Source organism: Leptonychotes weddellii, chromosome X (assembly GCF_054177405.1).
Source record: "Leptonychotes weddellii isolate Sample4059 chromosome X, ASM5417740v2, whole genome shotgun sequence".
NCBI classification, from domain to species: Eukaryota; Metazoa; Chordata; class Mammalia; order Carnivora; family Phocidae; genus Leptonychotes; species Leptonychotes weddellii.
This window is the reverse complement of record NC_138385.1, coordinates 57846899-57860389: the sequence shown is the minus strand read 5'-3', so window position 1 is coordinate 57860389 and position 13491 is coordinate 57846899. Positions and strand designations below refer to the sequence as shown.

The 13491-nt window shown below is 43.1% G+C and overlaps 2 protein-coding genes across 14 annotated transcripts in view; one reads left to right on the top strand and one right to left on the bottom strand.

Moving 5' to 3' along the window:
• ZMYM3 (zinc finger MYM-type containing 3) overlaps positions 1–791 on the bottom strand; it is a 15797-nt gene extending 15006 nt beyond the window's left edge. For 2 of the 7 annotated variants that reach the window (XM_081808687.1, XM_081808688.1), the window contains exon 1: positions 74–254. The gene's annotated coding sequence lies outside the window, so the exon portion shown is untranslated. Of the gene's footprint in view, positions 1–73; positions 264–588; positions 613–724 lie in introns of those variants that run through there. The other 5 variants (XM_081808684.1, XM_081808685.1, XM_081808686.1 and 2 more) reach the window with 5 other exon arrangements.
• Positions 792–929: 138 nt separating this feature from the next.
• NONO (non-POU domain containing octamer binding) overlaps positions 930–13491 on the top strand; it is a 26042-nt gene continuing 13480 nt past the window's right edge. For 4 of the 7 annotated variants that reach the window (XM_081808695.1, XM_081808696.1, XM_081808690.1 and 1 more), the window contains exon 1: positions 12935–13089. Coding sequence is in view for 1 of the 7 variants with exons in the window: in XM_081808689.1 (XP_081664815.1) it covers positions 1013–1069 (57 nt within the window). In the remaining 6 variants the exon portion in view is untranslated. Of the gene's footprint in view, positions 1070–12934; positions 13090–13491 lie in introns of those variants that run through there. The other 3 variants (XM_081808689.1, XM_081808693.1, XM_081808697.1) reach the window with 3 other exon arrangements.

The window sequence follows — 13491 nt, the reverse complement described above, 5'->3', positions numbered from 1 at the left end:
CCCCCCCCCCCTCCTGGCTACTGCGAGATCCCGCCTGCAGGTTCGGTTCGGCTTGATCAGGCCCGACCCCTACCTGCGGCAGGGTTAGTGTAACGGCTACAAGCCTAGAACTGCAGACAGCGACGGCCCCGCGCTCCTTCTCCACCTCCCTCCCTAGCAGCCGGGACAGGGGTCGCGGCCCCTTTAAATGGCAGCGCCGCTCACATCGCCCAGCGCTCTGCACCAGGCGGGCGGGCGGCGCCAGCAACCAACCCCATTGGCTGGCTCGTGGAGGGGGCTCGCGAGACAGCGCCGGCCCCCGGCGCGAGACTCCCAGCCCAGTGGCCGCCTGGAAATTGCGGAGTGGAGCGTAGTTGTTGGAGATGGAGCTTGAGCCCCCGCCCGGGGCCCCGTTAGTTGAGGAGGAAAAGATAGCCTCTGGAGCTTTGAAGCCCGCCCTCGGGAAAGGCGGCACCCCCTCTCCACGGAATGGTCGAGTACACCAACCCACAAAAAATAGATCTACGCACCTGCTTCTCTTACCTGGCTCAAGAGTCTTCTCCCCCTTCCCACCCCCCCCCCCCCCCGTCACACCCGTGCCCGCCCTACCTCCTGGAGCCCACTCTACCCGTGATCCCCTCCTCTCATTCAAATGGTTCCCGGTCCCCTCCCCCTCCCCGTGTCTCTCTTCGCTTCCCACTCGTGTTCAACCCCCCAGCGGCCGCCCCCCCTCAACAGTCCCTACCTACGCCATGCAGCAGGCGCCTGCCAAGATTACCCTCCCCCCAACCCCACCTCTCCGGGGCCCGCCCCCTGGGCGACTGTTGGGGTAATGAGTGACAGCGGAGGGGGTGGGGGAGGCAGGGACCCAGCCCTCACGTGCCCCTCCTTCCCTTGTCTGCAGCCCTGAGCTCCCCTAACCATTCTGAATGTCATAGTTGTGGGGTGTCTTAAGCTTGGTCTCCAGCCACCCAAGGCGGGTTAAATGGCTCTGGCTCAGTGACAACGCCTATGCAGTAACCGTTACTGCCTGATGACCCCAAAACCAGGCCCTGCAAAGACACTCCCCCACTCCCTCAACGGTCTTAGGGTAAGTTCTGGGATCTTCTCCCTGAGTCTTCCTGCAGGAGCTCCCTGCGTTATCTCTTCAGTAGTTTTCCTCACCGAGGCCGATAGCTCTGTTTCCTCCTTTCTCTCCCTGTGTCTCTCTCTCCCTCCCTCCCTTTTTCTGTCCTTGTCTCTTTCCTCCTTCTCTCTCTCTCTCTCTCTCTCTCTGCCGGTCTCTTTTTGTCTCAGTCTCTGTCTCTGTCTCTGCCTCTCCCTCTCGTATGCACGAGCACGCACGCGCGCACACACACGCCCCCCCAAACCCCCCCCACCCCAACCCCGCTCTCGGACGGTCCTTAGCATGTGGGTGTGGCTGAGGTTGAAGCTTGAGAAGTGGGGTAGGGGGAGGGGGCACCAGCGTTAGGCCTACTGGTTTTAAAAAAATATGTGTGCCAGGATCCTTTCTCAGTCCCCATTATAGTTAGAGCACTTTGCAGTCCCCGCCCCCTACTTTCCTCCTCCAACCCCTAAGGGCTGGAGAGCTTTTAGTATCTGAGATACTGGAGGAGGCTCAGGCCGGAGGGGAGTCCTGCCGCAGATTTAGGAACGTGTAGGTTTGGTGTCCGGCGCCTGCGCTAGCTTGCCTCTTTGCTCTGGGCCTGCCTTCCCACACTAAGCCTCTCCTAGCCTTATAGTCCTAGGGAGTTTTATCCTCCCTTGTCTCATGCACTTTCCCAGAAACCTTAATCCTTCCTGGCTCCCCACATGGCCTTGAGATTATCTTTGCTCTCTCTTATTTTTCCCCTTCAGGTTTCCCAAACCCAGCTTCCTTTAGATCTTAACCGGTATTCTGTGTCCCTATCCCCCACCTTCTGCTTATTTCCATGTCCCTTCCCTGTACCTCCCTTTGCATTTTCAATTTGTTCCATCTCAGTTAGTCCACCTCGTTCTTTTGTATTGCCTGCTCTTCTCAACACATGCTTGGATCCTTGGCTGGTCTGGTTGTGGAGAATGCCTGGTTTCAAGTTGAAGGGAGACGTCTAAGGAGGGATTAATGGTGTATTACTAATTCAGAGGCAGTGTGGTGGCATAGACAGACCAGGATTCTAACCTCAGCTCTGCTCACTTTTTAGCCAGTTGACTTTGGACAAAGTCACTTGTCTAGTCACTGGGTCTTAGTTTTCTCATCTTGAACACAGAGATGAGAAAGCCATGTGAATGTCCAATAATAGGGGATTGGTTAAATCAGTTTTGTCTATATTCATTCAGTGGATGTTTAAACTCATTAAAATGTGGTTACATTAAAAAAAAAGAACGAATGACGGTATAGCACAGACCATTTTCAGGGCAGTGGATGCATGTCACACATTATCAAAACCCATAGAATGGTACAACACCAAAAGTGAACTCTTATGTAAACTATGGGCTTTGAGGGATAACAATGTGTCATCAACTGTAACAAATGTAGCATTCTGGTAAGGGATGTTGATCAAGGGAGGTGGTGCCAGGAGGGTATGCAGAGGGTATATGGGAACTCTCTGTACTTTCAGCTCACTTGTGCTGTAAACATAAAACTGTTCTAAAAATATACTTTAGTCTATTAAAAGAATTAATGACACACAAAAAAATGTTCCTGATATGTTTTTTATTTTTGTTTTTAAGAGATCTCTATACCCAATGTGGGGCTCGAACTTACAACCCTGAGATCAAAAGACCCATGCTCTACTGACTGGGCCAGCCAGATGCCCCCCTGTTACATTTTCTAAAAATGAGTTAAAATATGATGCTAACTTTGTAGAGAAATTCTATATACATTTGACCTTTGAACAACATGGGTTTGAACTGTGTGGGTCCACTTATACATAGATTTTTTTCAATATAGTGCAGTACTATAAGTGTATTTTCTTTTCCTTACGATTCTCCTAATAACATTTTCTTTTCTTTAGCTTGCCTTATTGTAAGCATAGAGTATACAATACATATAACATACAAAATACGTGTTAATCAAGAATTTATGTTATTGGTAAGGCTTCCTGGTTAACAGTAGTAGTTAAGTTTGGGGGAGTCAAACTTGGATTTTCAACTGTGCCCCTATCCCCGTGTTGTTCAATGGTCAACTGTACATTTATACATAGAAAAAGACTGGAAAGAAATACTGGAGATAATGCCTCATAGGGTTGCTATTGAGATGGACACGTGTCTGACATAGAGCAGGTGTTGAATAGATACTGCTTCATAGGTTACTATTATCATTGGAAAAGAAATATATCCGACTTCATGCATGGTCTGGGACTTTGCACCCTGAAACCTTCATGTCCTTAAAATAAATACATTTTGGGGGGTCTGACTAAGCCAAGAGTGCCCACAGTTGATAGGTTTGAATACGTATCAGCCACAGATGAAAGGCTGTAATATAGACTAGGGTGGGGAGGTTGGTTAAGAGTGTGGCCTGCAATTCAACACTCTCATTTTTAGCCTTGCTGGTTATCACATAGTACTCAATTCTGTTACTTGTTATTCATCATTTATAAAGCACTCAAGTGCTGTAAGCACTATAAGACAGGTAAAAACTCAATCCCTGCCCTCATGAGAGCTCTTTCATTTTAATTATATATATATATGTTTTCTGATTACAAAAATATAATAAATGCTCACCGTAAAAATTTTGTAAAACATAAAAAGTCTGAAGAAAAAAGCATTATTCACTTATATCCTACCTATTAAACCCGGAGATGACCACTGCTCTTTTTGATGTATATCTTTCTAGTTCTTTTTTGCATACATTTTTTTTTACAAAATTGGAATTCTCTTGTACAACATGTTCTACAACATAATTGTAATGACTGTGTATTATTTCATCATTTGGATGTACCATGCTTTATTTAATTAATTACCGCTGGATGTCAAACTTTTATTTTTGCACCACAGGCAAGCCTACATATAACTTGGTCAAAGAAATGGAGGTACTATTTGGCAGTCATTTGATTAGAGTGAGGTTCACTCTTTTTTTTTTTTTTTAAGATTTTATTTATTTATTTGACAGAGAGATAGCGAGAGCAGGAACACAAGCAGGGGGAGTGGGAGGGGGAGAAGCAGGCTTCCCGCCGAGCAGGGAGCCCGATGTGGGACTCGATCCCAGGACCCTGGGATCATGACCTGAGCCAAAGGCAGATGCTTAACGACTGAGCCACCCAGGCACCCATAGAGTGAGGTTCACTCTTTAGAACCAACTGTGGAAACGCATGGATTCTACTTAATGTTTTATACCATTCTGAAGTACCCTGGAGTGAAGAAAAGGAAATAGGTATTTAGGGAGACATTGGGGAAATGTTAGACTGTGAGCTCCTCAACCATAGAGACCCGTTTTTACTAGTCTCTATCTCCAGCATCTAGCATAGTCCTTAGATAGATACTCAATAAATGTTTACTGGATGAATTGATGAATGCGTGAATAAAGGACAGAGAGAGGGAAAAAAAGCCCCAACGAACTCAAATTGTAGCAATACTTCTATGATGTAAGGCTTAACATGGGCAAAGATAAAAGTGAAACAAGAGAGGAGAAAAAGCAGGAAGGCAAAAATAAGGAATCTTCATCTTTCTCTTTAAAAAGGATTCGATTAAACCTATAACTATATGGTCAATTAATCTTCAATAAAGCAGGAAAGAATATCCAATGAGAAAAGGACAGTCTCTTCAACAAATGGTATTGGGGAAACTGGACCACTTTCTTACAGCATACACAAAAATAAATTCAAAATGGATGGAAGACCTAAATGGACTTTAATCGTTGAACAAACAAACCCTTAATATGTGAGACCTGAAACCATAAAAATCCCGAAGAGAGCATGGGCAGTAACCTCTTTGACATAGGCTGAGGCAACTTTTTTCTAGATATGTCTCCTGAGGCAAGGGAAACAAAAGCAAAAATAAACTATTGGAACTACATCAAAACAAAAAGCTTCTGCACAGCAAAGGAAACAATCAACAAAACTAAAAGGCAACCTATAGAATGAGAGAAGGTATTTGCAAATGGCATATCTGATAAAGGGCTAGTATCCAAAATATATAAAGAACTTCTAAAACTCAACACCCAAAAAACATCATTCAATTTAAAAATGGGCAGAAGATATGAAGAGGCATTTTTCCAAAGAAGACATGTAGATGGCCAACAGACACGTGAAAAGATGTTCAGGGAAATGCAAATCAAAACTACAAAATTTTTACAAAATTGGAATTCTCTTGTACAACATGTTCCACAACATAATTGTAATGACTGTGTATTATTTCATCATTTGGATGTACCATGCTTTATTTAATTGAGAAATGCAGGATGACTAAAATCAACAACACAAGAAACAACAGGTGTTGGCGAGGATGCGGAGAAAAAGGAACCCTCGTGCAGTGTTGGTGGGAATGCAAACTGGTGCAGCCATTGTGCAAAAGCAGTATAGAGGTTCCTTAAGAAGTTAAAAATAGAACTACCCTAGCATGCGACTCTTGATCTTGGGGTCGTGAGTTCAAGCCCCACGTTGGGCATAGAACTTGTTTAAAAAAATAGAACTACCCTGTGAAAATTAAAAATAGAACTACCCTCTGATCTAGCAATCACACTACTGGGTATTTACCCAAAGAATACAAAAACACTAGTTCAAAGGGACACATGCACCCTATGTTGATAGCAGCATTATTTATAGTAGCCAAGATACCGAAGCAGCCCAAGTGTCCATCCGTTGATGAATGGGTAAAGAAGATGTGGCATATATACATACAATGGAATATTACTCAGCCATACAAAAGACTGAAATCTTGTCATTTGTCATGACATGGATGGAGCTAGAGAGTATACTGCTAAGTGAAATAAGTCAATCAGAAAGACAAACACAATATCATTTCCCTCTTATGTGGAATTTAAGAAACAAAACAAATGAGCAAAGGGAAAAAAAGAGAGAGAGAGAGAGAGAGAGAGAAACCAAGAAACAGACTTTTGGTTATAGAAAACAAACTGATGTTTACCAGAGGGGACATGGGTGGGGGTTGGGTGAAATAGGTGATGGGGATTAAGGAGTCACTTGTGGTGATGAGCACCGGGTGACGTATGGAATCATTGAATCACCATGCTGTACACCCGAAATTAATATAACACTGTATGTTAACCAACTGGAATTAAAATTTAAGAAAGAGAGGGATTAGTGAAATGTAGTGAAAAGGCACCTATTCCTCCGTATCAGCAAGTCTAATTGTGGCAGTCTGACCTACTAGTGTGCTTCTGACTATACTCTCCTCTTTAACATTCCCTCTATCCTGTCTAAACATCTCTCCCAAGTTTGGAGGCAACATATCTCAATTTGCTCCACGTAAGATCAACTGACTTTATGAGACACATCCTAGGATCTATGTGGGTCCCAAGGTCCCTACAGACTTTCTGCTATGGCACTATCTCTCGGGAAATCAACTCAGGTTAATAATACTTCTTTGAGTTCCACTTACACTTTTTTTTTTAAATAAGAGCTTTATTGAGGTAGAATTCATATATTATACAATTTGCCCATTTCAAGTGTATAATTCAATGGATTTTAGTATATTCATGGATCTGTGCAACAATTACCACGATTTTACAACATTGTCATTTTATTTTTTTATTATTTTAATTCCAGTGTAATCAACATACAGTGTTGTATTCATTTCAGGTGTACAATATAGTGATTCAACAATTCTATACATTCCTCAGTGCTCATCATAAGTGTACTCTTTTCATAGAGAGAGAAAGAGAGAGTGAGTGGGGTAGGAGCAGAGGGAGAGAGAAAAAATATTTTTTAAAGATTTTATTCATTTATTTCGGGGCACCTGGGTGGCTCAGATGGTTAAGCCTCTGCCTTCGGCTCAGGTCATGATCCCGGGGTCCTGGGATCGAGCCCCACATCGGGCTCCCTGCTCCGCGGGAAGCCTGCTTCTCCCCCTCCTTCCTGCTCGAGCTCTCTCTCACTATCTCTGTCTCTCTCAAATAAATAAATAAAATATTTTTAAAAAAATTAAAAAATAAATTAAAAAAAAGATTTTATTCATTTATTTTGAGAGGGGGGAGGGGCAGAGGGAAACGGAGAGAGAGCACCCCAGGCAGACTCCATGCTGAGTGTAGAGCGTGATGCAGGGCTTGATCCCAGGACCCCAAGACCATGACCCAAGCTGAAATCAAGAGATGGACACTCAACCGACTGAGCCACCCAAGTGCCCCAAGAGGGAGAATCTCAAGAAGGCTCCTTGCCCAGCAGGGAGCCTGACACAGAGCTCCATCTCACAACCTTGAGGTCATGACCTGAGCCGAAATCAAGAGTTAGACGCTTAACTGACTGAGCCACCCAGGTGCCCCAATAGTTGTACTGTTAATCCCCTTCACCTATTTCACCTGTCCCTGCCCTGCCTCCCCCATCAGTTTGTTCCTTATAGCTAAGAGTCTGTTTTTTGGTTTGTCTCTTTTTTTTTTTTTTTTTGCCTTTGTTCATTTGTTTTGTTTCTTAAATTCCACATATGAGTGAAATCATATGGTATTTATCTCTCTCTGACTGGCTTATTTTGCTTAGCATCACACTCTCTAGATCCATCCATGTTGTTGCAGATGGCAAGATTTCATTCTTTTTTATGGCTGAATAATATTCCAGTGTGTGTGTGTGTGCTGTGTGTGTGTGTGTGTGTGTGATATACCACATCTTCTTTATTCATTTATTTATCAATGGACACTTAGGTTGCTTCCATAATTTGGCTATTGTAAATAATGCTGTTATAATCATAGGGGTGCATGGATCCTTTTGAAATAGTGTTTTATATTCTTTTTTAATTTAAATTCAATTTATTTCAATTCAATTAATTAACATATACTATATTATTTTTTTCAGGGGTACAGGTCTGTGATTCATCTGTCTTATATAATACCCAGTGTTCATTACAACACATACCCTCCCCAATGTCCATCACCCAGTTACCCCATTCCCCCATCTCTCTCCCCTCCAGCAACCTTCACTTTGATTCCTCAGATTCAAGAGTCTCTTATGGTTTGTCTCCCTCTCTGGTTTCATCTTGTTTCACTTTTTTCTCTCTTCCCCTATGATCCTCTGTTTTCTTTCTTAAATTCCACATATCAGTGAGATCATATGATAATTGTCTTTCTCTGACTGACTTATTTCACTTATGAGCATAATACCCTCTAGTTCTATCCATGTCATTGCAAATGGCAAGGTTTCATTTTTTTTAAAGATTTTATTTATTTATTTGTCAGAGAGAGAGAGCACAAGCAGGGGGGAGGGGGTAGAGAGAGAGGGAGAACAGACTCCCCAAAGAGCAGGGAGCCTGATGCGGGACTCGATCCCAGGACCCCAGGATCATGACCTGAGCTGAAGGCAGATGCTTAACCGACTGAGCCACCCAGGTGTCCCAAGATTTCTTTTTTTGATGGCTGCATAATATTCCTGTGTGTGTGTGTGTGTGTGTGTGTGTGTATACACCACATCATCTTTATCCATTCATCTGTCGATGGACATCTGGGTTCTTTCCATAGTTTGGCTATTGTGGACATTGCTGCTATAAACACTGGGGTGCACATACCCTTTCAGTTCACTACCTTTGTATCTTTAGGGTAAATAGCCAGTAGTGTGATTACTAGGTTGTAGGGTAGTTCTATTTTTAATTTTTTGAGGAACCTCCATACTATTTTCCACAGTGGTTGCACTGGTTTGCATTCCCACCCATTTTCATCATTTTAAAAAAAGGAAGTCTGTATTCTTTTATTTTATTAAGATTTTATTTATCTTTGAGAGAGAGAGAGACAGAAAGGGAGAGTGAGCACGAACAGGGAGGGAGGGGCAGAGGGAGAAGCAGACTCCCAGCTGAGCAGGGAGCCGGACATGGGACTTGATCCCAGGATCCTGGAATCATGACCTGAGCTGAAGGCAGACGCCCAACCAACTGAGCACCCAGGCATCCAAGAAAGTCTGTATTCTTAAGCTATATTCTCCCATCCCCCCACCCCCTGTAGCCTTATGTAAGCACCATTCTACTTTCTGTCTCCATAGATTCACCTATTCTGGACATTTCATATAAATGGAATCATATAATATGTGGTCTTTTGTGACTGGCTTTTTCACTTAGCATAATGTTTTCAAGGTCCATCCATGTTGTAGCATGTATCAGAATGTATTCCTTTTATGGCTGAAAAATATTCCGCTGTATGTGGATATATCATATTTTGCTTATCTATTTATCAGTTGATGTACCTTTTAGCTATTATGAATAGTACTGCTATAAACATTCATATACAGAAATTGGAGTGATGTGCCAACAAGCCAAGGAATGCTGGCAGCCACCAAGAACTGGAAGAGACAAGACTCACTCTCTCCTAGAGCCTCCTAAGAGATCCTGAAGAATCACGGCCCTGCCCACACCTTGATTTCATCCCAGTGATACTGATTTCAGACTCTGGCTTCCAGAACTGTGAGAGAATACATTTCTATTATTTTAAGCCACCAACTCCGTGGTAATTTTTTTACAACATTTACAACATTTTACATTATTTACAATAGCCAAATTATGGAAGCAACCTAAGTGTCCATTGATAGATAAATGAATAAAGAAGATGTGGTATATCACACACACACACTGGAATATTATTCAGCCATAAAAAAGAATGAAATCTTGCCATCTGCAACGACATGGATGGATCTAGAGAGTGTGATGCTAAGCAAAATAAGCCAGTCAGAGAGAGATAATACCATATGATTTCACTTATATGTGGAATTTAAGAAACAAAACAAGGACAGTACTACAGTGATCTTTCTGAGGTTCAAACCTATCATACATAGAAAAAGTTTATTCCCTTCGTCTCTCAGTCTCTTTGTCTCTCTCGCTCTCTATAAAAAAAACATACATACATAAATACATAAATACACACACACACAGAGGCGCTCACACACGCATGCCTGTCTATCTGTGATAGTCTGTTAGAAAATATACTAAAATGTTAACAGTGATTTCTCCATAATGGGATTATGATGATTTTTCTATACTCTTGTTTTTGAGTTTTGCCCTCAATAAGTATATATTACTTTTATAATCAGAGAAAAAAAACAACATAGGGACACCTGGGTGGCTCAATCAGTTAAGCATCTGGCTTCAGCTCAGGTCATGATCCCAGGGTCCTGGGATCCAGTCCCATGTCTGGCTCCTTGCTCAGCGGGGAGCCTGCTGCTTCCCCTGCTTGTGCTCTCTCGCTCTCTCTCTGACATAAATAAATAAATAAAAATCTTTTTAAAAAAACATAAATTATTGGGGCACCTGGGTGGCTCAGTTGGTTAAGCATCTGCCTTCAGCTCAGGTCATGATCTCGAGTCCCACATTGGGCTCCCTGCTCAGCAGAGGGTCTGCTTCTCTCTCTGCCCTTCACCCTGCTCACGCTCTCTCTCTCAAATAGATAAATAAAATCTTTAAAAAAAACCCCATAAATTATTTTAGAAAAATCTTCAAAGTCTCCCCACTTTACTTACAGAGTAAAGTACAAACTTCTAAGCACAGCACAGGCCCTCAATTATTTGGCCTATGCCTATCTCCCTAGCCTAATTTCCTATCCCTTAGCCTTCCCATTTTTCTGCAGCCAGGCCGAATTACCTAAAACATAGGTCATTCTGCCTCTGATCCATTGTAAATTGGTCTGACTTCAACCTCTTGGTTAAGACCCAATTCAAAAGTGTTCTTTCTTGTGAAGCCATTCCTGATCCACTCATGTAGAACCTTGCTACCTTTGAGTTACCACTTTACCTCTAATATGGTGCTATTATTTTTTTTAAGATTTTACTTATTCATTTGACAGAGAGAGCACAAGCAGGCCATAGGCAGAGGGAGAGGGAGAAGCAGGCTTCCCGCTGAGCAGAGAGCTCCACCCAGGTGCCTCTAGTGCTATTATTTTATTTGCCTACAGTATTGCAATTATTTGTTTACATCACCATTTCTCTGTTTATGTTGTGATTGCCTTGAGATATGTGCAAGTACAACAATCTTCCTTTTATTTTGTTACCAAATATTTTCCAACATAAACAGCTGTTGTGATTTTTAACAAAGTATACATTCATTAAAATGTTACTGAATCCAGGGGCACATCCAGTCCGGCAGCGGTCTCTTTGCTCAGCAGGGAGCCTGCTTCTCCCTCTCCCTCTGCCTTCCACCCTCCATAAAGATAAAGATGATGTGGTGTGCTCTCTCTCTGTGTCAAATAAATAAAATCTTTAAAAAAAGTTACCGAATCCATAGTAGCTTTTCTATAATTTGTATTTTTTTCACTCAAGAGACACTAAAAACCATCATGTGTGTGTCTATAAAATATTTTATATTAAAAAGTCCTCATAGATCTTTAGGCATTTATATGGAAGGAGAGCTAAAGTATTTTTTAAAGTGAGAAAGTCATGGCTCAGAAAAGTATGTATAGCTTAGCTTAATCCTATGTGTATAAAAAAGTATAAACATTTCTTTTTGACTGGGTAAGTACAAACATAGGAAATAGAAATACAAGAAAGTGGTCATAATTGTAACCAGAGGGAGAGACTTTTCTCTTTATACTCCTGGGTATTGTTTAATTTTTTTTTTTTCCATGAGCAGGGGAAAAAACGTTTTTCAGAATAGAGGTAATATTTCTGTTGTCATAATAGAGGTGTTACTCATTCTCAAAAAGTTTGGGAACAATTGGTCTAGAAATGTCCAATATGGTAGCCACTAGCCATACGTGAGTATTTAAATTTTAGCTAATTAAAATTAAATTGAATTAACAATTCAGTCCCTCAGTTGCATTAATCATATTTCAAGCCCTCAATGGCCACATATGTATAGCCAGTAGTTACTGTACTGAACAGAGCAAATAACATTTCTATCCTTGCAGAAGTTCCTACTGGACAGTGCAGGTCTAGATCACTGTGTCCCCACATAATGAGGCACCAGTTGGGACACCCTGACACCCTGGGTCTGAATTAATTAGTGGGAACGAACGACAAACACCTATCAGTTGAGCCTTGTAGCTCTTGATTAACCACACGGCTAGTTTGGCATTACAGAAAAATGAAGGCGCCTACCTGATTGGCATCCTACAGAATATGGAATCAGTCTGATCTGGAGGCCTACGATGTATCCATGGCAATAATGACACCTGTTGAATCTCTTTGTGAATCACAGGAGCAACAGTGGTGTTTGGACTGCTGGGTTCCCTGGTTACCATAGAAATAGGTGGTTACAATTGTGTTTAATCACAGAAACTAAGTTATCAATCCCCGTCCTCTCCCCCACCCCTTTCTGTAACTATAACCACAACCACAGCCATAGTGATGACTGTTTCAGTTGGGCTTCATGAGTAGACCTGGCAGCAGAAGCAACTAGAAATGTAAGTATGGAGTGTCAGAGGGCAAGCCCTAATGAGGAAGTGTGAAAAAAGAAACATGGCGGGGCATTTTTTCGGAAGGAAAAGGCTAGATCTACCACACGGAATACAATGACATTGTTACTCTTGCCTCTTGCACAGGCGCAGTGCAGGAGTTCTCAGAGCAGCCTACGCGCACGTTTTCTCGCCTTCTCTTTCCACTTCCCTCTCTCTCCTTTTTTGCCCTCTCCTTTGCCTTTGCCATCACTTGGTTTTTCAGTCTTTCCGTTAGCCCGCTGATGTTTCTCCTTCCCACCCACCATCCCCCTCCCTACCTCTTTATCCCCCTCCCCCTTCCTTTTCCGTCTCGAGCGGATGGAAACTTGCGCATGCGCATTAAGTAGAAAGCCTCGCTCTTTGTCCCCATCTGTCGTTCACACGAACTCAGATCTTTTGCGTTCGGTAGCCAATAGGATTGAAGAAATGGCGGAAAAAGGATTCCGCCTCTGGAGATAAACCTTGATTGGCAAGTCAGATAACCAATCAAGAACACCAGTTTGTACCCCTTGGGAGGCACCGAGCTCCGTCGTCTCGTTTCCGGCGGTCGCGCGCTCTTTTCTCGGGACGGTAGAGGCCGTGTAGCGTCGCCGTTACTCTGAGGAGAGAACAGTCGGTAGAGGGTGAGTTTTGGGACGACTTAGTTCTTGTTTGAGAGGGAAGTAGGATTTTTTGCGACAAGAGGCTAGGGCGAGGCTAGGTTTGGAGGGAGGTTGGCCGTTCTTTCCAAGGCCCTTTGAGGCCTTGTCCCCGCCGCCACACGGCCTTCTCAGCCCACCCGCAGGGGCCCATCGCTCTCAGTTCGCCTTGCTTTCTGCTTTAACCTGGCTCCAGTTGCCTTTCCCGCCCCGTTTCTTTGTGCGACTCATCTTCGATTCTGATCCCTGTCAGTAAGTTCCCCGGCCCTTTAGCCGCCCTGGGCCCGAGGGTGTGGGGTCTATTATCCGAGAACCCTGAAGTCGCGGCTGGAGGAGGAGGCGCTTTGTTGGCGCTCCTCCTCTCAGCCTCGCGAGGCCATTAATTCA